The sequence below is a fragment of the Sus scrofa genome, chromosome 8 (assembly GCF_000003025.6).
Source record: "Sus scrofa isolate TJ Tabasco breed Duroc chromosome 8, Sscrofa11.1, whole genome shotgun sequence".
In the NCBI taxonomy this organism is placed as follows: domain Eukaryota; kingdom Metazoa; phylum Chordata; class Mammalia; order Artiodactyla; family Suidae; genus Sus; species Sus scrofa.
The window spans coordinates 133,993,324-134,016,677 of record NC_010450.4 but is presented as its reverse complement, the minus strand read 5'-3'; the positions used below and the strand labels follow the sequence as shown (position 1 = coordinate 134,016,677).

The window sequence follows — 23,354 nt, the reverse complement described above, 5'->3', positions numbered from 1 at the left end:
CCGGCCTGCGCCTCCGTGACTGACCCCCCGATGCCTTCCACAGGCCCCGAGGGCGCTGTGCTCCCCAGTTTCAGTTCTGTATTGACCTTTCTTTACTTTTTCTTTTCCTTTTTTTTTTTTGTCTTTTATGGCCGCACCCGCGGCATATGGAAGTTCCCAAGCTAGGGGTCGTATGGGGGCTGTAGCTGCCAGCCTACCCCACAGCCACAGTCATGCAGAATCTGAGCCTCGACTGTGACCTACACCACAGCTCATGGAACGCTGGATCCTTAACCCACTGAGCCAGGCCAGGGATTGAACCCTCATCCTCGTGGATACTAGGCAGGTTCATTACCACTGAGTCCCGATGATCAGTCCTCCTTTTTTCTCCTCAAAAGGCTGTGTTCTCTGATCTGCACCTCCTTGAAATCATTACTGGTTTGAATCACCCACCCTGAGGGCCAGACCTCCTCTGGGAGGGCCGTGTACCCGGCTCTTCCTTCCCGCCTCAAAGATCCCAGGTGGGATTTGCACACACCAGTGTGGGCCACCTCATTCCCCAGCCTCGTGATTCATTCTCAGTTATATGGAGGGAAAGCTAGTTTTTTCGCGTGAGTTAGTTTTTACATTTCACTCAGTTCTCAGTGGATGAACGAATGCCATTGGTTTGGTTGGCTGGTTTTTGTGGTGGTTACTCTACGAGGTTGGCACATCTTTTTGTCCCCCCAGTATTGTTGGTGTGGTACGAGGTAAGGTAGGAGATTCCTAAAGTGAAGGGAAATCCGTACGTCTGACAAGTCAGTTCTGAAACAACACACACAAAATTTAAGAACACATTAAATGCTAACTTTACAAACATTTCCCTTGTAGGTGGAAAAACTGGTGGATTCGTGGAATTCTTACTCTAACTATGATTTCATTGTTTTTCCTGGTCATCTATATGGGATCCTTTATGCTGATGCTTCTTGTAAGTGTTTTACATTTGCCCGAGTGTCTCTTGCTTTGTTTTTCAGCATGGATGCGATTGAAGTAATTTGCGCATGTCATAAAAAAAGAAGGTGGTTCAGACTTGGTAACAGCAAAATTGGGTCCTGTAAGCGTCCTCTGATACACGAAATGACCTGGACCGATCTTTTCCATTTGCAAATGGACCGCTGCCTGTGTTCATTCAGCTGAGACCAAATATACGCGGTAGATACACAGCTTTGTCACAGGCGTTGTGCCAAGCATGAGGTAGAAGAGAAACATACATACCTACACATGACTGTGAGCCAGACCCTGGGCTTCAAGGGGCTCAGTCTAGTGGCAGAGGCATGTGAGCATCCATATGAACAAGTGGTGCAGTGAATGCGTAGGATACGTCCCGTGATAGATCTTGTCAGAAGAGCACAGAAAAAAAAAAAAAAATTACCTCATTCAGTCTGAGGGCGGGATGAGGGAAGAGTTTCAGAAGAGGTGATGCCAACGTTGACTCATAAAGAAGCACCATCCGGGGCAGGGGTGTAGTAACGAGAGACTCTGGTCCATTGGGGGATTTTCGAGTTACCCATGTGGTGTGGGTCTAGCACCGAGACCAGGGAGGCAAGTAAAAGCCATTCTGGGACTTTGGGATTTCATTGTGTGTGGGAAGCCCAGCAGGTCATGAAGCCACAGAAACAGTTTAAGCTTTGAATTCATTCATTTAGCACATGCTTCTGGATACCTGAGATGCGCCAGGCAGTTCCATGGGCCAGGCAGTTCCCGGGGATAATGCAGTGGTGCTGAGAAAAAGCACCTGTGTCTGCCCACAGGGAGCTTACTGTCTGCATGTTAAAGAATTCATCAGGTATATAGTCACAAACTGCAATAAGCATTTGAAAAGAAAAATAGGATGCCACGAGCACAAAGGGGTACCACGAGTTTCCAGACGTCATCCAGTGTCCAGCATGTTCACTGCGGATCTGAAGGCCGAATAGGAGTCAGCGGGGGGTGAAGGAGAGACCTTGGGGGAAGAATCGTCACAGCAGAGAATCCCCTGTATGTAAAAGCCTTGTTATCTAAAGAAGTGTCAACCATCTGAAGCCCACAGTGGTGGAAGTAAGAAGGAGAAATACATCTTGCTCAACCAGGTCATGAAGCACTTCTGGGTGCTGAGCCTGGATTCGCTGTAGAGACTGAGGCTTGCTCTCAGGGAGGCTTACCATGTCTCTCTCGTTTAGTTTCCTTCCTCCATGTCAGCTAGCTTGTTTGTTCGGTTGGTTCTGGTTTTGTTTTGTTGTGTTTTGTTTTTGTCTTTCTGCCTTTTCTAGGGCCGCTCCCGCGGCATCTGGAGCTTCCCAGGCTAGGGGTCTAATCAGAGCTGCAACCGCCGGCCTACACCACAGCCACAGCAACGCTGGATCTGAGCAGCACCTGTGACCTACACCACAGCTCAGGGCAATGCCGGATCCTTAACCCACTGAGCAAGGCCAGGGATCAGACCCACAACCTCATGGTTCCTGGTCGGATTCGTCAACCACTGCGCCACGACGGGAGCTCCCATCTCAGTTAGTTTAGCCTCTTCTTCTGTACTCGTGTCCCTGTTCTCCGGCTGCTCTGGGGCCCTTAGGCGTATGTTTCCCTGTCTCACCAGAGTTCCCCACTCCAGGCTCCCTCCTAGTCACAGTCATAAGCCATGAGCAATATGATGGCTTTCCTTTTATTTTTATTAAAAAAGTAAGTTTTCAAGTAAAATTAGACACGATTGAAAAAAAAAAAATCCTTCAACTCCTGAAACTGCAGAAAGTAGCTCTTAGAAAGCACCGTGAGTCCTTTCACTTTTCTTTTCGTCCTGTCATTCACTGCGTACTTCTTCGGATAATCAAGGGGAAAAATGAATGCGAAATTACTTTCTCTGCTCTGTCCATTTGCTGACATCCCAAAGGGCTTTTTCTTACAAAGGAAAAAGGGATAATGGGTAGGACCGACTTCACGTGAGGATGCAAGCCAGCTAGACAGGTGCGAGCGCTGCCCAGGTGTGACGTGAGGTCAGCCCAGCCAGTCTCCTAGTCTAAACCCACCGAGGGCTCTCCGTGCTGGTGGCCACCAGCAGCCTCGGGACTGAAAGTTGCAGTTTCAGGAGCAAGTGTGCGCAGAGCCCTTCGCGGTGAGTGCTGTGCCTCGAGGGCCGAGCCTGGGGAGGAGGGGATTGGGTGAGAGCAGACGGCTCCCAAGGCTTTGGGGAGGAGGAGAGCTTTGAGGGGACCTTGAGCTCCCGTCAGGGTGGTGTGAGCGCTTCGAGCAAAGGTCCCAGGGGCAGGCGTGGCAGGATAGGGCAGGTGAAACCTTTTCCTGGAACACGGCCCCTGACCGGAAAAACATCACTACAGATCAGATCCTGGAGAACCTTGCAATACATGTGAAGTTTGGAATTGATTTGTGAAGCATCAAGGAGCCACTTAAAAATATTGGGGGAGTTCCCCTTGTGGCTTAGCGGTAGCCATCCTGACTTGCATACACGAGGACACGGTCCCTGGCTCTGCTCAGTAGATTAAGGATCAGACCTTTCCGTGAGCTGCAGTGTAGATCTCAGACGAGGCTGGACTCCAGCGCTGCTGTGGCTTTGGCATAGGCCAGCAGCTGCAGGTCCGATACGACCCCTCGCCTGGGAACTTGCATATGCTGCGGGTGTGGCCCTAAAAAGAAAAAAATGTCTATATTGGGGATCATTTGAATTTTTATTTTCATTTGAGTTGTTACTATTATTTTATTTGAATTACTATTCTTCCTCTTTAGAAGGTAATCTTGTTCTAAGATGTTGCAAAACACCAGTATCCTAGAGGCACTGAGTCGGGGTCATGTGGTGGATTCCCTGTGAATAAATTACATTTTGCTCTCAGAGTTCCCATCGGGGCTCAGTGGTTAACGAATCCGACTAGGAACCATGAGGTTGTGGGTTCCATCCCTGGCCTCGCTCAGTGGTTTAAGGACCTGGCGTTGCCGTGAGCTGTGGTGTAGGTCGCAGACGCAGCTCGGAACCCACATTGCCATGGCTGTGGTGTAGGCTGGCAGCTGTACCTCCGACGCAACCCCTAGCCTGGGAACCTCCAAACGCTGCGAATGCAGCCCTAAAAAGACAAAAAATAAATAACCATGAGTGTAATTATAATGTGAGTAAAATTTTGTATCCTTTTCAAGCTAAATGTATCCTACCAAATGTTTTGGGTTCCTCCACAGTCTTTATAAGCATCAGCTTTAATACCTTCACCTACTCAACAGGATGGAGTGCATCGTAAGTTATTCAAACCAGTGCATTATTTTCAGACATTCGGGTGATAGTCTGGTTTTTCTTGATTGTGAAGCGCATTATCCTGAACATGTTAGAAAGGAAAGCTTTTTCACATACAGGATTATTTTCTTCAAATAGATTCCCAAAGTGAAGGTGAGCACTCTTACTTAGATAACCCACAGATGCCGTTGTTCAAACTCAGCATCTCCAAATCTGATCTTCTAATGCCAGCCGTTCTGCACAAATCTGTCTGCTTTCCCAAGCCTTCCCTGGTGTTACTCTGTGTCCTCCCCCCCATCTCCCTTCACCCCCAGTGTCCTCAGCCCCCAAATCCGGTCTCTTACTCCTTGCCCTCCCCGCTCCGCCGCGGCTCGTCCACACTCATCTGGACGGTGCTGTCTTGGCGGCCTGCCTGGCTCTACTCTTGCTGCCTCTCCAGTCAGTTCTTTCCACCTGTTATCCCCAGACGCGCATGTCTGGTCACATCCTTCCCTGGTCATCGCGGGCTCCTTTGTGCTGTTGCCTGTGATGCTGTGACCAGACTCCTCTCTCTCTGCTTCCCACCCGCAGCCTTGTGTTCCAGCAACTCTCAACTGCCTGTGGTTCCCTGAACATCTTGGTCCCCTGCCATGTACGCGACTCCTTTGTCCCAACTGGCCCGTGCCCGCCCCGCCACAGGTTTTTTGTCTGCCCGTGCTTATATCCGTGTATTGTCGTTGTGTGTGTTCTTCCTGAAAGACTGGCTTCTCTGAGAACAGAAACCCTGTATTATTTTTCTGAATCCTCAGGGACTAGCAGAGGAGGCGTTTATGTATCAGTTGTCTTGAACGCCAGCACCTGCACGGGGCCAACAGTCCTGCTAGTGCATTGCTGCCCGTAGTGATGGGGCGGAGTATCAGTTTCTGGGTGATCACCTAGCCCTGGATTCTTACTCTAGTATTTTGAATCCTCTGCTTTCTGTTTTTTGAGTGAATTCAGCTGGCAAGCTGTAAGTGGCAATCATAAATAATATGTGTGACCTTAAAAATACTTTTTTCTCCTCTCAGTGTAATACTGTACATAGTGCTAATGGTTGTTCTCGAACAAATACATTCATTGAAATTGCATCAGTACATTTGATATTTTAAAAGTCCTTGGTTTTATAAATAGCATGGCTTTGCCATTTTCTCATAACATGTAGCATTGTCCCCATTCTGTAACTATTTTTCTTTAAAAAAAAAATGACCAGATATTATATCCGAAGGTTACTTGAAAGACAGGGTTTACATTCCTCTTGTCTTTATGTTATAGCACATTTATGACCTTTCTTAAAAGAATTGTTCGCAGTAGTTTGGTGTAATATTTTCTTACTGTGTGGCTGAGGGGCCACGATTACTTTGTCAAGTATGTGCTTGGACACGTAATAGGTGTAGTGGGGAAAACAGCTTAAGAATATCCTGAGCAGCGGGTTTAGGAAAGCTAAGTTGCAGTGATCTTAAAAAGACGTCCCGAAGGGTATCCTTTGGCAGAGTTTGGTAGTGTTTTCTAAAAAGGATCAGATAGTAATAGATTAGATCTTAAAGAACCAACCACATGGGTCTCTGTTACATAATCTTTGTTATATGTTTTTTTTTTTTTAATATAAGATCCATTCTTAGCTTCAGGGCTATACAAAAACAAGGCCTTGGGTATATTCTCTAGAGGTTGGAAAAATTAATCCACTGCATTCATAAGGGCTTTAGAGTTCCCTGGTGGTCTAGTGGTTAGGATTTGGCACTTTCGCTGCTCTGGCCCTGATTCAGTCCCTGGTCTGGGAACTGAGATCCCACATCAAGCCACTGCACACCGCAGCCAACAAACGAACAAAAACCCCACCAAAACACAGGAAACAAACTAAAAACATGATGGTTTGAATCCTTAGTTCACGTTGATGAGTGTTCAGCTTAACATTTGCTCTTTGAGTCTTGGAGGAACTGACTTAAGCCAAACACTGGATAAGGTGCTACATTCTCAGAAATTACCTTTACCCAGATTGGTGGATGGAGCAGTGTGAAGGCCTGCTACACTGACCATCAAAATGGGATTCATCAGTAGGAATCCATTTATTAGGCATGTATATTGGACACTGTGTAGACAGACTGAATAGACCCATTTGACTGGTCAATGGAACTGTGAGTGTGGAAGGCGTCTTCTCATTTGTCAAGGACGCACTGCTTGGGTTGATGAGCTGGCTCTGGGGGAGCTGGCATGTTGGGAAGAATGAAGAGCTCGTGCCCAGATCCCTAGGTGACTGGGTCAAGATATTTTAGCCATTTTTCCTGACAGTATTTTTTTTTCTTTTGTCTTTTTAGGGCCGTCACACCTGCAGCATATAGAGGTTCCCAGACTAGGGGTCCAATCGGAGCTGTAGCTACCTGATTACTCCACAGCCACAGCAACCTGGGATTTGAGCCAAGACTGCGACCTGCAGCACAGTTCTGGCAGTGCCAGATCCTTGACCCAGGGATCGAACCCACAACTTCATCATTCCTAGTCAGAGTCATTAACCACTGAGCCACGACGGGAACGCCTCCTGACAGTGTATTTATCCTTGACAGGAGTATGAGGTTGCATGGTTCTAAATAAGTATCTACAAGCACTTTCACATCTGATCATTTTCCCAGGGTAACTCAAGAAACAAAATGGACAGAGATCATCCATCTTGAGGTGGACAACCTCAAGAGATGAAGCAGTCATGAGGAATAAAGCCTAGTCAGCTCTGACCAACCAGACGATACCCCTCAAAGCCTAGGCTACAGTGCCACCTCCTATCCCGCCAAGGGTCTCGGAAACTTTGTGAATAATACCTGGTTTTACGCACCCCTTTGGGGCATCACTTGACTTTAGACAAGTTGAATATTGAATTTTTGCTGCTGATATTGAGAATAACTAAAAGTGGGTAGGCTGCAGACTTTGTAAGTACATTTGATAAGCTACTTATTAAATGATGAAGCATAAATGTAAATACTGAAAAATAGATGTAAATTTTTTCCCCCTTGGTTTCAGGTTCTAGGCATCCAAGTGAAATGCTTCCATGAAATCATCACTATAGGTTACAGAGTCTACCGTTCTTATGACCTACCTTGGTTTAGAACACTCAGCTGGTAAGTGACATAAAACGGTTGCAGATATGGAAGTCTGATTCTTTTCTAAAAGTTTGTAAGGAAGCATCCTGATCAGTCAGTACCCATGCAGTTGACCTTGTAGAGTGCTTGTATAGATTGATTTTACAGAGAGATGAATAAAAAGAATGACGGGGGAAACCCAAGACCCAAGCTGAGTGTCTCTCTCCATCCTCCTCCCTTTTAATCCCCACCCCTGCAGGCTGGCCCACCCTCTCCAAAGTCCCCTTAGACCCTGGGGGAGGGGGCAGGGCCCCAGGGATGACCCCACCCTCACCGATCCTGGTTTGGCCTCCAGGCCCTGACCCTGTGACATGTCACAAGGAGGGTGGGTAGTCAGAGGGAAGAGGAGTGATGGGGACAGTGTATGAGGCACTCTTGTCAACAGCATCAGCCCCTGAGATAGTGTACATATGCAAATGCATGTGAAATTAGTAAAAAAAAAAAAAATCAGTATTTAAAGTTTTAGTTATGTTTTAAAATGTTTCAAGTTTCTTAGTTATCAGGACCTTGACCAGGAAGCATGATAATAATAATTAACCTAACCAGCCATACCTTTGAATGTAGTTGCTTGATTGGTATCAGCCAGAGGGACTAGTGCCCCCCCCCTTTTTCCTTTTTACGGTCACACCTGTGGCATACGGAGGTCCCCAGGCTAGGTGTCCAATTGGAGCTGCAGCTGTGGTCTACACCACAACCACTGGATCCAAGCTGCATCTGCAGCCTGCACTGCAACTCGTGGTGGTGCTGCATGCCAGATCCTTAACCCACTGAGTGAGGCCAGGGATGGAACCTCTATCCTCACGGACACTACGTCAGGTTCTTAACCTGCTGAGCCAATGGGAACCCCCACAGTGTCTTATTAAAACAAACAGTTCAGGGAGTTCCCACTGTGGGGCTGTGGGTTAAGGATCTGGAATGCCACAGCTGTGACATAGTTCACGACTGAGGCTAGGATTCAATTCCTGGCCTGGGTGGTGCAGCCAAAAAAAAAAAAAAAAAGCCAAATGGTTCACCTTTGGAGTTTACAGTAGGTAAAAAATCGTTTCTCGGTTTTGGTAATAGCTAACTTTTCCTTCTGGAAAGTTTCTTTATGACTGGCAAAGTGGGAGTTCCTGTTGTGGCACAGTGGAAACAAATCCAACTAGTAACCATGGCTTAAGGATCCGTGGGTTAAAGATCTGGCATTGCCACGAGCTGTGGTGTAGGTCACAGACGTGACTTTGATCTGGCATTGCTGTGGCTGTGGTGTAGGCTGGCAGCTGTAGCTCTGATTCAGCCCTTAGCCTGGGAACCTCCATATGCCACGGGTATGAACCTAAAAAGCAAAAGAAAAAAAATAAGTGAGACCGTTTATGGGTAATGTTAGGTAGATTAAGAAGTTGAATAATAATTAAAAGCTTGATTTTGGGGATTGAATTTTAGGGTAGTGTAGGTCAGAATGGGCTCCGGTGATGGTGGAGGTTCCACGGAGAAGGTGAGAGAGAAACCATCACTTGGAATAAAGACAAACTGTGGATGGAGAAGAGCATTCGCGTTAGGCTTGCGTTGCTTTCTCGGTCTTGGCCTGCCCCAGCGAAGAGCCTGCACGTTACAGGACGTTTATCAAAGCGCAGATGCATTCTCCAAGAAAGAGCGGGCTGCCCTGGGAGTACTGGGAGCAGGGACTGGCCCTGCCACTTGTAACTGGGTGTTCCTTATACCTGCATGCTGCAGACCTGAACGTGGGCCTCTTCCTCCAGCCCCGCCCACGGATTGGTCCCACCTGGCCCACTGCGCATGTGTAAGGGCTGAGCGTTGATTGGTCTCCGGCAGGATACCTCATTTGCATGGGGACAGGTTGTAAGGAAATTCCCTGGAGAGTCCCCTAATGCTGCGTCTGCGAGGCCCAGTTACTGGAGGCGGGGGAAGGGGCAGTACAACGATAAGGGTCTGGAAATTCTTGTCTTGGCCAGAGACTGTGGCTTTAATCTCCTTGAAAGGGACTTGGAGCCTAAGGTTCTGGGCTGGGGAAAGCAGCGCCCAGCACATCAAGTTCCAGATGTGGGATAGAAGAGGCATGTGCCACAGATGGTGACACATTCCTGGCCCTCTTGAGCGGAAGGTATATATATACTAAGGAATAGTGGCCAAAATGTTGGCACGGTGGCTAGAGGAAGCCTCGGGAACCTTACAGAGGACTGAACAGTCTCCACTGAAGGAGAAAGAAAAATGGCAATACAGCTGATAAAAAATGTGAAATACTTCCCATAACTCTGGGAACAGTGGGGTCTCATTCCATTCACGAGAACTGGAGGGGAGCCACCCCTCTCCTCCTGTACGGTCCTCCTGGCCCCCTAGGACTCCACCCTTCGAAGGAGGAGGCCCAGGGGAACCCTAAGGCACTGTTTCTCGGCCTATTTTCCTGACTCGCACGTGCGCCCATCATTAAACCCTCATGGCTTCAACCTGTCTCTGGGGGAAGGATATACCAGATCTGGAAGAAAGGGCAGTCCGTTTATGTCGTTTCCAAAAGCTCCTGGGCTTCGTGGCTTTATATCCAGCTGGATCCTGACAGCCTTTTATTAGTGCAACGTGTCCTTTCCTATCTTGAACGAAGCAGGAAGGCCTGAAGGTTGGGGTGGGGGAAGGGCTGAGAGGCAGTTCTGAGAGCCTGCAGCATCTATGTCTTCACTGTTTAGAACTTGCAACTAAAATATTGAAAGAAACTGATTTTATTTGTGTATATATATATATTTCTTTTATTATTATTATTATTTTTTTTTTTTTTTTTTTTTTTTTTTTTTGCCTTTTCTAGGGCCGTAGCCGCGGCATATGGAGGTTTCCAGGCTAGGGGTCTAATCGCAGCTGTAGCCGCAGCAACGCCGGGTCCTTAACCCACTGAGCGAGACCAGGGATCGAACCTGAAGCCTCATGGTTCCTAGTCGGATTCGTTAACCACTGAGCCACGACAGGAACTCCCAAAACTGATTTTAAATGCAAATTAAAGGGCAAATGTTTGCAAGCAGCTGGAACAAAAAAAAAAAGTTTTACCTGCTGCCAGCTGCTTCCCCCACTGCACAACTAGAGTCCATCTGGAACATGGAGAAGAGGGGGCAGGACCCCGGTGTGCGCAGGGCAGGGGGTTAGAGGGAGAATTACCTCTTCCTTTTTTTTCTCTGTTGACCTTCCTTAGAGCAGGGGGCAATTAGGACTATGATCTTGACTGTTAACAAGCATCAGAGCTGTGAGTAATGGGAGCGAATTTTCTCTATAAATTCAGTAGCACTCTGTGTGTGTGTGTGTAGTAGTTTCTACATTGTTTCCTAGTTACCTGTCTTTAATTTTTTTTTTTTTTTTTTTTAGATTTTGAGCCAAATAGGGCGTGAACTATATTCAGTAAAATTTTGTTTTGTTTGATAAGTTTGACATTAAGTTTAAGACAGGAAAAAAGCATTGGGTGCAATATAACCTCTCTGGTCCTCTGAACTTGCTTTTGATCTTTGTGTCATCATCAAAATATAGAAAATAGTTTTGGCTGAGTTCGAGGGGGGAAAGTATCAAATATAAAAAAGCTAATTGTTTTTATTTTTATTTTAAAAATTTTTAACATTTTTAGTGAAATACAGCTGATTTACAAATGTGTTAATTTTTTCAAAGCGAATTGTTTTAAATTATAGGTATTTTCTACTGTGCGTAAACTACTTTTTCTATGGAGAGACTGTAGCTGATTACTTTGCTACATTTGTTCAAAGAGAAGAGCAGCTTCAGTTCCTCATTCGCTACCACAGATTTATATCCTTTGCCCTCTATCTGGCAGGTAAGTTAAGGAAAATATTCTGTGTTGATATGCAGCTAGTATATATTACATGCTTATTTATGTTATTTAAATTCACAGCATCCTTTGTTTGTTACATTTTAATCCAGCTTCTCTTTTTAAAGGTCTCATGTATAAAGCTGTTTCTTTCATCACGGTCTCAAACAGCAGTTATTCCTAGAGGATTTCAAAGAGGCAACAATGAGTGACAGCTTGAAGCGAGATCTTAATTCTCTGCTCAGGAATTGAACCGGGGCAGCCGGAATGAAAACCAGAAATCCTAGCCACTAGACTAGCTAGAGGCTGAAAGTAGAATTGCCTGCTTCTTGCCCCCACCCCCACCCCGCAGTGAAAAGCAAGACTGTTTCAAGGGCTCAAAGACTGTGAAAACGGGTTTAAAGTTTATTACTAGAGCCACAGTACAACATGTGGGAGAGCCTACAGAGAAGGAGCTTGTTCATTTAAGTCAGAAGCAAAGGCGTAGTGCAGACCCTAAAGAGGAGAGCAGGTGCGGGCGACCCCTGAGTGAGGGAGGGGCGCCCCAGAGGGGATTGAACTCGCTTGGAAAGGACACTTCCTTTTGGCCGATTATCTTGTTTTATTTCCCACGCCCGACTGGACACAGGACCCTCCCGAGGACGCGTGCGCGTCTTTTGGCAAAGGTGGACTCCAGGGCAGAGGGTGCCAGGACAGGGTCAGGACTTACTACGGCCTGGCGCCCCCTCCCTTTCTGACCCCTAGGAGCCTTACTGCGCATGTGTGGTTGGGGAGCTCTCTTGACCCCCGCAGTGACCGAGGTGGTAGCTTCTCTTTCCCTCCAGCAGAGCTCAGCTCCCGCAGTTAACTTCCTCCTCGAGGTGACAAAGAGAAGCGAGGCCCAATTTACTCAGCCTGAGGGGTCCCAGCCGTTCTCAGCCCAGGGGCCCATCTCCCTCCTCCCTCACCAGTGGTGGTTAAAAATACTTGTTTAATAGTCACGCCATATATTTGAAAATTTTCTTTGCAAGTTGCAGTAAAGGAACTTATAAGTATATGGATTATTTACCAAGTATAAATTAGAAATAGACATATGTGTGTGTGTGTATGGCTTTATTTGTACCTAGGAAAGAGAGTTTTCATACAGAAATAATCAGGGTACTTAGTTTTCCTGACATAGTTTATTGTATATTCATTTGTATATATAATAATGTATACCTTTTTATAGTAGGCTATGCCGTAATGCCAAATGTTTTTATGATTTTCGGTTTTAAGAATTAGATACTTAGGATAACATTAGGATTAGCAGATTTGTTTTCTGTAAAAGTTTACTAATCATAAAAGAAATTTATTGCTAAGGAACTGTTTTAGAGATATACTTTTTAAAGCTTTTTAAAATGTTTACTGAAGTACAATTAATCTACAGTGTGTTAATTTCTGCTGTATGGCAGATGTACTCAGTTATACATACCCTTTTTTCATATTTTTTTCATTATGGGTTATCACAGGATATTGAATGTAATTTTCTGTGCCAAACAGGAGGGCCTTGTTCATCCATTCTGAATGGAGTAGTTTGCATGTGTTAATCCCAAACTCCAAACCCCTCCCTTCCCTGCCATCCCCATGGCAACCACAGGTCTGTTCCCTATATGTGTGGGTTGGTTTCTGCTCATAGATATGTTGATTTGTGCCGTGTTTTAGATTCCACATAGAAGTGATATCCTTTGGTATTGTCCTTCTCTCTCTCTTTTTTTTTTTTTGTCTTTTTTTGTCTTTTTTGTTGTTGTTGTTGTTGTTGTTATTGTTGCTATTTCTTGGGCCGCTCCCTCGGCATATGGAGGTTCCCAGGCTAGGGGTTGAATCGGAGCTGTAGCCACCAGCCTACGCCAGAGCCACAGCAACGCGGGATCCGAGCCGCGTCTGCAACCTACACCACAGCTCACGGCAACGCCGGATCGTTAACCCACTGAGCAAGGGCAGGGACCGAACCCGCAACCTCATGGTTCCTAGTCGGATTCGTTAATCACTGTGCCACAACGGGAACTCCCTGTTCTTCTCTTTTTGACTTAGTTCACTTAGAATGAAAATCTCTAGGTCCGTCCATGTTGCTGCAGATAGCATTATTTCATTCTTTTAACTGGCTGCACAATATTCCATTGTATATACATACCACATCTTCTTTTATCCATTCATCTGTCGATGGACATTATGGCTGTTTCTATGTGTTGGCTACTGTAAAGAGTGCTGCAGTGAACATTGGGGTGAGATATGTGCTTTTAAAAGCCAGATTGCCAATGTGAATCCTGGTTCCACCACTTATTAGATGTATAAACTTTAGGAAATTAATGTATCTGTGCCTCAGTTTCTTTGTAAAGCACTTACTACCTGGCACTCTTTCAATGCTTACTATCATAAGAGTTCCTGTCACAGCACAGCAGAAATGAATCCGACTAGGAACCATGCGGTTTTGGGTTCAATCCCTGGCCTTGCTCAGTGGGTTAAGGATCCCACGTTGCCGTGAGCTGTGGTGTAGGTCGCAGACATGGCTCAGATCTGGCGTGGCTGTGGCATAGGCTAGCAGCAACAGCTCTGATTAGATCTCTAGCCTGGGAACCTCCATATGCCGAAGGTGTGGCCCCAAAAAGGCAGTAAATAAGTAAATAAATAAATCTACATACATACATACATATCATTATTTTCACTTGTAAAAGGAGAAATGAAATGTATTTATGAGTTTTCACTCTAACTCTTAATAGTTACTGTTTCAGCTCGGAAGAGTTTCTCATCAGTAAATTCTTCTCTTGTTAAGGCAGTTTTGGAAAGTGAGTACAATGTAGATGACTCCCTTCCACTTTTCATTAAACAAAATACACAGAGTGTGTGGAGAAGTCCAGTCCTTTGAAAGTATGTCATTTTATTCGGTAATTACGGTGTTCTTCTTTATGGTGCTCCTACTGTAATAAATACCCCTTTAGGTCTTGGCCCTTATTTCTGATTCTGGAAAGCCAGAGACTAAAATACAATCTGACATGATCATAGTAATTTTTAAAGAATCATTTTTGGGGAAGGGGGACCTATATTTTCCAAAGAAATTTCCTGTTTTACATTCAGTTTTTTCGTTAAGTCCTGTTTTCTCAGTAAATTACTTGATTTTTTAAAAATTATAAATGATATATCTAAAATAGATTCTTGGACTAGGTATTGAATGTAGCTATTGAGTGTAACTATCTTCATTCTTGGAAATAGATATTGAAAAGTATGCTTGTTCTTTCAAGGGCAAAAGAAGTTATTCTTTCTGAAGTAGTCGTATTATTTAAAATTCTAATCAGTTTAGAAGAATCAGGATTATAGAGAGATTGTAACTGCTAGCAGCTAAAATTTGGGAGAATAATACACTTGACTATATGTCCATTAAAGCACATGTGTGACTTTTTTGTTTTTGATACAAACTTTGGTTTCTCTCACTTATCAAACAAGTCTGATTTATTAAATGAAAGGTAGTCTCTTGGGTGGATTCTTTATACTGTTGCAGGAGAGAAGCCTATGGTACCTTCTCAGTGCATATTTAGACTGGCAAGACTTCTTTCCTGGCATTTTGAGTTTAAAATGTACTGTTACCAGAGTTCCCATTGTGGTGCAGTGGAAATGAATCCGACTAGGAACCATGAGATTTTGGGTTCAATCCCTGGCCTCGCTCAGTGGGTTAAGGATCTGGCGTTGCCATGAGCTGTGATGTAGATCACAGACGCAGCTCGGATCCCGCCTTGCTGTGGCTGTGGCTGGCAGCTGTAGCTCCAATTAGACCCCTAGCCTGGGAACCTCCATATGCAGCAGGTGCGGCACTAAAAAGCAAAAAAAAAAAGAAAAAAGTGCTATTAGCAAGAAAAGTGTCTATAATAATTTCTGCTATTGAAAACAACAATTTTATTTCATATACAATCTTATAATTACTTAAAATTATGATTAAAATACAAATCATTCATGTCATTAATATATGTCCATTAGTTTAAGAAATCTGATAAGGTCAAGAGACTTACAATGTAAACTACAACTCTGCTCCCCAACACTTGCGGATTTTTTTCATCTTTATAACATTCCTATTTCTTAGTTTATTTTACGCATTATCGTTGACTTTCCTGTAATAACCTCTCCCTCTTTTCCATACTCAGTTTTGTTTATATTTAACATCAATATAAATTTAATAGGTGCCTAAAATATCACTTCCTGTAGAGCCAAATAGTATCTTTGATTACATTTCCATTATTTTACAACTTTCTCATTTTCCTGAAGTTAATAGATTCTCGTCACCTTTCTCTTTTTCGTCTTTTTAGGGCCCCACCTGTGGCATGTGGAAGCTCCCAGGCTAGAGGTCAAATCAGAGCTGCAGCTGCCGGCCTGCGCCACAGCCACAGCAACGCCAGATCCGAGGTGCATCATGGGACCTATGCTGAAGTTTGTGGCTGCTCTGGACCCTTAACCCACTGAGCGAGGCCAGGGATCGAACCTGAATCCTTATGGATACTAGTCAGGTTTAACCCCCTGAGTCACAATAGGAGCTCCTCTTTGCCTATTCTTATCCATCCTTATGAATCTCTGTCTAGGAATCCTTGGTTTTCCTTTTGATTCTATACCTTGTCTGTTGGTTGTTTTTTGAGATGTTCATACAAGTCAGAGAGTCGGTCAGTTCTCTTTTCTCCTGAAGACCTCTGTCCCAGGGACTCTGGGGGCCTGTTGCTGTTGTCCTGGCTGCCTGTAGACCTGTTGCCTTGCTGTCCCCTCATGACTTGGCTTTTCCTGTGTCTTCCACTTTCTGGGGTAACACCCTCATTCTGCTGAAGTGCAGCCTTTAGTAGTTTCCTGTGCAGGGTTCTTAGAGGGTGGACGCCCAGGCCTCATCCGTGTCTTCCAATGAGCCTGTCTTGTTCAGCGTTCTCGATGAGATACTTCTAGTTGCCCCTGATTTCTCAGGCCTGCTGAAAGTCATCAAATTGGTTTTCTAGCTTCCAAATTTTGTACCCATTTCCTTGATGTTTCTTCAATTCCTGTTGCCCTGCAGGCTTTTGCCTTAATTTGTTTTAAAGCAATTTAGTGGGCTGCCAGGACAGCACGGAAATAAATGTACATGATCAAGCAGTCATTTTAAAAGAGAAATCCTCGACTAGTATTTTATTTCTTCCCCTTGGCTTAAAGGGACAATGCATTATTTTTTTCTCCTGATCCTGTGGATGGACTGGGCTTCACTGGGCAGTTCTGACCTAGGGCCTCTCCTGCGGTGGAGGTCAGATGGAGGTCGTGCTGGTCGTGTGCATTCTGAGGGGGCTGGACGTCCGAGGTGGCTCACTGTCCCTGCCACAGGTAGTGGTGGCTGGTGACCTGAGCACTTGTGTGTGGCCTCTCCTTGGGTCTTGGATCTCTCAGAGCACCACGGCTGGCTTCTGAACAGGGACTGTGCCAACAAGCAAGCATTCCAAGAGTCGTTGCCTAGGTTTTTTTTTGTGTGTGTGTGTCTTTTTTTTTGCCATTTCTTGGGCCCCTCTCTCGGCATATGGAGGTTCCCAGGCTAGGGGTTGAATTGGAGCTGTAGCCACCGGCCTACGCCAGAGCCACAGCAACATGGGATCCTTAACCCACTGAGCAAGGCCAGGGATCGAACCTGCAACCTCATGGTTCCTAGCTGGATTCGTTAACCACGTTGCCATGACAGGAACTGCTACCTAGGTTCGTTTTTTGTTTTAGTTTTGTTGGTGTTGGTTTTTGCTTTTGTTTTTTTCCACATCCATGGCACATGGAGTTCCCCAGCCAGGGATGGAATACAAGCTGCAGCTGCAGCCTATACCACAGGTATGGCAATGCCAGATCCTTAACCTACTGTGCTGTGCCAAGGATCAAACCCATGCCACCACAGACACAATACCAGATCCTTAACCTTCTGTGCCATGGCAGAACTAGGTTGGTTTTATAAAACTAATTTTTTTGGTCTTTTTTTTTAGGGCTGCATCTGCAGCATACGGAGGTTCCCAGGCTAGGGGTGCAATCGGAGCTACAGCTGCTGGCCTACACCACAGCCACAGCAATGCCAGATCTGAGCCGTGTCTGCGACCTACACCACAGCTCACGGCAACACTGGATCCTTAACCCACTGAGTGAGGCCAGGGATCGAACCTGCAACCTCATGGTTCCTGGTCAGATTCTTTTCTGCAGCGCCACAACAGGAACTCCTAAAACTAATTTTTAAAAATGAAAACATCATACATTCCCACAGGAAAACTCCTCTCCTACTGAAAAGGAGTATTCCATGCTAGCTCCCTCCTACCTCCGAGCCTTAGTGACTGTCTCCAGGGCTTCCTACACTGTTCCAGACATTTTTTGCGTATTCTTACATGTTTATATCCTCAAACTTACAAGTTTGTATCCTCTTTCCCTCACATTTTTACAAAAATGAGAGCAGACTATTCTGTACCTGTGTGATTTTCCCCCACCGAATAGAGCTTATAGATGGTTTTATATCAGCACATCCCCACCTACCTCACCTTTTCCGTGTCTGCAGTTACACCTGTACTGATGCACCTACAGCAACATCTGATGGGTAGAATGTCAGAAAACAAAGCGACTGCTTTTCCTTGGCTTCCTTTCCCTTTGCATCTGCTCCGATTTACACTTGAGAAGAACTTCTCAATTTGAAAGGGTAAAGAGAATGTAATTTATTTTCTTTCTTGTTTCTTTTTATAACATTGTATACCTGATAACCTCCCCAGCAACCCTTTTTAGTCACTGTTTCTTCATCCTCTAAACTTTCTGACTCTCTTTTTATAAAATAAAATCAGGAGTCCTTCTTTTTTCTAACGGACTTCTACCCATAGACACAGCTTACCTCCTGCTCTTTTATAGAATCACAGAAGCTCAGTGAAAGTCGTCAGTGTCATTCTTTCAACAAACATTTGCCTACTTTCCACGTGCCAGTACTGTGCCCCGTGTTGACGGTACAAAGAGAAATAAGGCCAGTCGTGGGCCTTCCAGGGTCTTGCAGCTGCTGAGACATCTGTCCGCTCGTTCATTGCCAGAAGGTGAACAAGGACCCCTAGAGCATGAGGAAGGGGAAGGAGGGCCTTGCTTTGCTGGGGTGGGAAGACCATAGAAGGGCGTGGAGAAGGGATGACAGGTGTCATGAAAAGCAAAGAACAGGCAGGTCTTTGCCAGGTAGACAGTGGGAGAGGGCATTCCAGGTGGAGAGAACAGATGTGCCGGCTTGGGAATGAGAGGGGCTGGCCAGTTCGGGACCAGTGGCAGGCACGGATGCTTGCCAAGGTAGGCAGGAACCGCACCTTGTGACGCTTGGTGTATTGTGGAAAGGGTTTGGACTTTGCCCCTGGGAAACCATTGGAGGATTTTAAGCTAAGAGGTGATAGAAGCAGATTTACAGTTAAACGAAGGATGAGTTGGAAGGTGTTCATAGATGACAAGACAGGAAACCACAGCTGTAATTCGTACTAAGTATAATGCGGGCCTGAGCCATTTAGGTTTGTATTTACTACTAAGAGGGTTATAAATGTTAAAAAAAAAAAAAAACATAAAATACTGTAAGCTGATCTTAGAAGCCAACTGCTGTTTATGACAGTCTGAAAAACTGCTTTCGTATCCCAAATTATTGTCTTAAAATGTACTTTTTTGTTGAGATAATTGTGTATTTACATGCAGTTGTTGGGAATTGTAGAGGTATCCTTTATACTTTTTGCCTAGTTTCCACCAATGCAACATTTGGTAAAATTGCAGTTCAGATGACACTCACACCAGGAGTGTCATTCATGACTTCAGTCTAGCAAAAGGAGTCAGGTTTTAAAACAGACGTGAAGAAATTGAAAGTAAGTTCTGTTGAGATCTTTGACCCTTTCTCTCAAGTCGTGCTGTGAATAAACTTTGAAATTCTTCTCATTAAACAACATTCCAAGGGTCCCGTCCACATTTTAGTTCTGTAGCAGTCAAATGAGTTGTTTAGATCTTAGCAGATTTAAAAAGTGGAGAGAGAACAAGCTCTTTCATTGACATTGAATTTCCATTTGGAGTTTATTTTTGTGTATGGTGTTAGGGAGTGTTCTCATTTCATTCTTTTCCATGTGGCTGTCCAGTTTTCCCAGCACCACTTAATGAACAAGCTGTCCTTTTTCCATTGTATATTCTTGCCTCCTTTGTCATAGATTAGTTGGCTGTGGGTGCGTGGGTTTACTTCTGGGCTTTCTATCCTGTTCCACTGATCTGTATTTCTGTCTTTGTGCCAGTACCATATGGTTTTGATGATTGTTGCTTTGTAGTATAGTCTGAAGTCCAGGAGCCTAATTCCTCCAGCTCCATTTTTCTTTTTCAGGATGTCTTTGGCTATGCTGGGTCTTTTGTGCTTCCAAACAAACTTTAAAATATTTTGTTTGAGTTCTGTGAAAAATGTCCTTGGTAATTTGATAGGGATTGCATTGAATCTGTAGATTGCCTTAGGTAGTGTAGTCATTTTGATAATATTAACTCTTCCAATCCATGAGCATGGTATATCTTTCCATCTATTTGTGTCTTTGATTTCTTTCATCAGTGTCTTATAGTTTTCAGAGTACAGGTCTTTTGTCTCTTTAGGTAGGTTTACTCCTAGTATTTGATTCTTTTGCGATGGTAAACAGGATTGCTTCCCTAATGTCTCTTTCTGCTCTTTCATTGTTAGTGTATAGAAATACCAATGATTTCTGTGTATTAATTTTGTATCCTATGACTTTGCCAAATTCATGGATGAGCTCTAACAGTTTTCTGGTAGAGTCTTAGGATTCTCTAGGTCTAGTATCATGTCATCTGCAAATAGTGATAGTTTTACTTCTTCCTTTCCATTTTGGATTCCTTTTATTTCTTTTACTTCTCTGATTGCCATGGCTAGGACTTCTAAAATTATGTTGAATAGTAGTGGCGAGAGCGGGCATCCTTGTCTTATTCCTGATCTCAGCGGAAATTCTTTCAGCTTTTCACCACTGAGAATGATGTTTGCTGTAGGTTTGTCATATATGGCCTTTATTATGTTGAGGTAGGTTCCCGCTATACCCACTTTCTGAAGGGTTTTTATCAGAAATGGGTGTTGGATTTTGTCAAAGGCTTTTTCCGCATCTATTGAGATGATCATATATGGTTTTTATTCTTCAGTTTGTTAATGTGGTGTATCACACTGATGGATTTGTGGATATGGAAGAACCCTTGCATCCCTGGGATAAATCCCACTTGATCATGATGTACAATCCTTTTAATGTATTGTTGGATGCGGTTTGCTAGTATTCTGTTGAGGTTTTTTGCATTGATGTTCATCAGTGAAATTGGCCTGTAGTTTTCTTTTTTTGTGGTATCTTTGGTTTTGGTATGAGGGTGATGGTGGCCTCATAGAATGAGTTTGGGAGTATCCCTTCCTGTGCAACTTTTTGAAATAGTTTCAGAAGGATAGGTGTTAGCTCTTCTCTAAATGTTTGATAGAATTCACCTGTGAAGCCATCTGGTCCTGGACTTTTGTTTGTTGGAAGTTTTTTCATCACAGTTTCAATATCAGATCTTGTGATTGGTCCATTCATCTTTTCTATTTCATCTTGGTTTAGTCTTGGAAGATTGTACTTTTCTAAGAATTTGTCCATTTCTTCTAGGTTTTCCATTTTATTGGCATCTAGTTGCATATAGTAGTCTCTTATGATCCTTTGTATTTCTGTGATGTCCATTGTTACTTCTCCTTTTTCATTTCTAATTTTATTGATTTCAGTCCTCTCTTTTTCTTGATAAGTGCGGCTAAGGGTTTGTCAATTTTATTGATCTTTTCAAAGAACTAGCTTTTTGTTTCATTGATCTTTTCTATGGTTTTCTTCGTTTCTAGTTCATTGATTTCTGCTCTGATCTTTATTATTTCTTTCCTTCTACTAACTTTAGGTCTTGTCTGTTCTTCTCTCTTGAGATGCTTTAGATGTAAAGTTAGCTTGTTTATTTGAGCTTTTTCTTGTTTCCTGAGGTAGGCTTGTATTGCTATAAACTTTCCTCTTAGAACTGCTTTTGCTGCACCCCATAGGTTTTGGAGTGTCATATCTTCGTTGTCATTTGCTTCTAGGTATTTTTTAATTTCCTCTTTGATTTCTTCAGTGATCCATTGGTTGTTTAGCAGCATGTTGTTTAGTCTCCACGTGTTTTGTATTTTTTGCAGTTTTTTTTTTCTTATTGTTGATTTCCAGTTGTATGGCATTGTGGTCAGAAAAGATGCTTGATATGACGTCAATTTTCTTAAAGTTACTGAGGTTGGATTTGTAGCCCAGGATGTGATCAGTCTTAGAGAATGTGCCATGTGCACTTGAGAAGAATGTGTATTCTGTCGCTTTTGGATGGAATATCCTATAAATATCTATTAAGTCCCATCTGGCTTAATGCATCATTCAGGGCCTGTGTTTTCTTATTGATTTTCTGTCTGGTTGATCTGTCCATTGCTGTAAGTGTTATTGTGTTATTGTTGATTTGTCCTTTTAAGGTTGTTAGCAGTTGCCTTATATATTGTGGTGAACCTGTGTTGGGTGCATAGATATTTAAAATTGTTATATCTTCTTCTTGGATTGATCCTTTGATCATTATGTAATGTCCTTCTTTGTCCCTTAAAATATTCTTCATTTTTAAGTCTATTTTGTCTGATATGAGTATTGCTACTTCAGCTTTCTTTTGATCCCCGTTTGCATGAAATATTTTCTTCCATCCTCTCACTTTCAATTGTATGTGTCCCTAGAAGTGAAGTGGGTCTCTTGAAGACTGCATATATATGGGTCTTGTTTTTGTATCCATTCAGCCAGTCTGTGTCTTTTGGTTGGGGGGTTTAGTCCATTAACATTTAAGGTAATTATTTGATATATATGTTCTTATTGCCATTTTATTAATGACTTTGCATTTGTTTTTGTTGCTCTTTTTTCTTTCCTTCTTCTCTTGTTCTCTCTTCCAGTTTGATGACTATCTTTAGTATTGTATTGGAGTTGATTTTTCTTTTTGTGTGTGTCAATTGTAGATTTTTGGTTTGCAGTTATTTTGATGTTTTGACATAAGTGTCTGTATGTATATGAGATTGTTTTAAGTTTTTTTTCTCTTAATTGCAAGTTCATCTCCAGTGTCCTGCATTTGGACCCACCTCTTCTCATGATTTCTGATTTTGGTGGTATAATTGTGCATGGATGATTTCCTGTCTTTACTGTATATATACCTTTACTGGTGAGCCTTGTCATTTGTGGAATTTTTGTTTCCTGTTGCTGTCTTTTCTTTTCTGCCTAGAGAATTTCCTTTAGTATTTGTCGTAAGGCTGGTTTAGTGTTGCTGAATTCTGTCAACTTTTGCTTATCTGTGAAGGTTTTGATTTCTCCTTCAAATCTGAATGAGAGCCTTGCTGGGTAAAGTCATTTTGGTTGGAGGTTTTTTCCTTTCATCACGTTAAGTATATCATGCCACTCCCTTCTGGCCTGCAGAGTTTCTGCTGAAAAATCTGCCCATAACCTTATTGGGGTTCCCTTGTATGTTATTTTTTTCTTTTCCCTAGCTGCTTTCAAGATTTTTCTCTTTGTCTTTAGTTTTGGTCAGTTTGATTAATATGTGTCTCAGTGTATTCCTCCTTGGGTCTATTTTATATGGTACTCATGCTTCCTGGATTTGAATGAGTGGTTCCTTTCCCGTGTGAGGCAAGTTTTTGGCTATTATCTCTTGGAATATTTTTTCTGTCCCTTTCTGTCTCTCTCCTCCTTGGCACCCCTATAATATGGATGTTGGTGCTTTTCATGTTGTCCCAGAGTTCTCTGAGACTCTCTTCATTTCTTTTCAATCTTTTTTTCTCTTTTCTGTTCCACATCCATAATTTCTCCTAATCTTTCCTCCACCTCGCTTATTTGTTCTTTTGCCTCCTGTATTCTGCTGTTAGCTGCTTCTAGTGAAATTTTTATTTCAGTTATTGTATTTTGCATCTTTTCTTGTTTAAGTTTTCTATCTTGTATCTCTTTGGTCAGTGTTTCCTGTAAGTTATCCATCTTTGCCTCCAGTTTATTTCCAATGTCTTGCATCATCTTCAGCATCAACAGTCAAGTCTTTTTCCTGGAGGCTGAGAATCTCCTCATGGTTTAGCTCTTTTTCTGGGGTTTTTCCTTTCTCCCTCATCTGAGTTATAGTTCTCTGTCTTTTCATTTTTATAGGTTTTTGGTGTGGT

General features: G+C 43.5%; 1 protein-coding gene across 2 annotated transcripts in view; it reads left to right on the top strand.

Annotated features, from left to right (window-relative positions):
• The window catches only part of CDS1 (CDP-diacylglycerol synthase 1), an 82,009-nt gene that overhangs the window by 24,581 nt on the left and 34,074 nt on the right, over nt 1–23,354 (top strand). For both annotated transcript variants that reach the window (XM_021100517.1, NM_001044534.1), the window contains 3 exon segments: nt 850–946; nt 7,250–7,347; nt 11,025–11,164. In XM_021100517.1, coding sequence (XP_020956176.1) covers nt 850–946; nt 7,250–7,347; nt 11,025–11,164 — 335 coding nt within the window.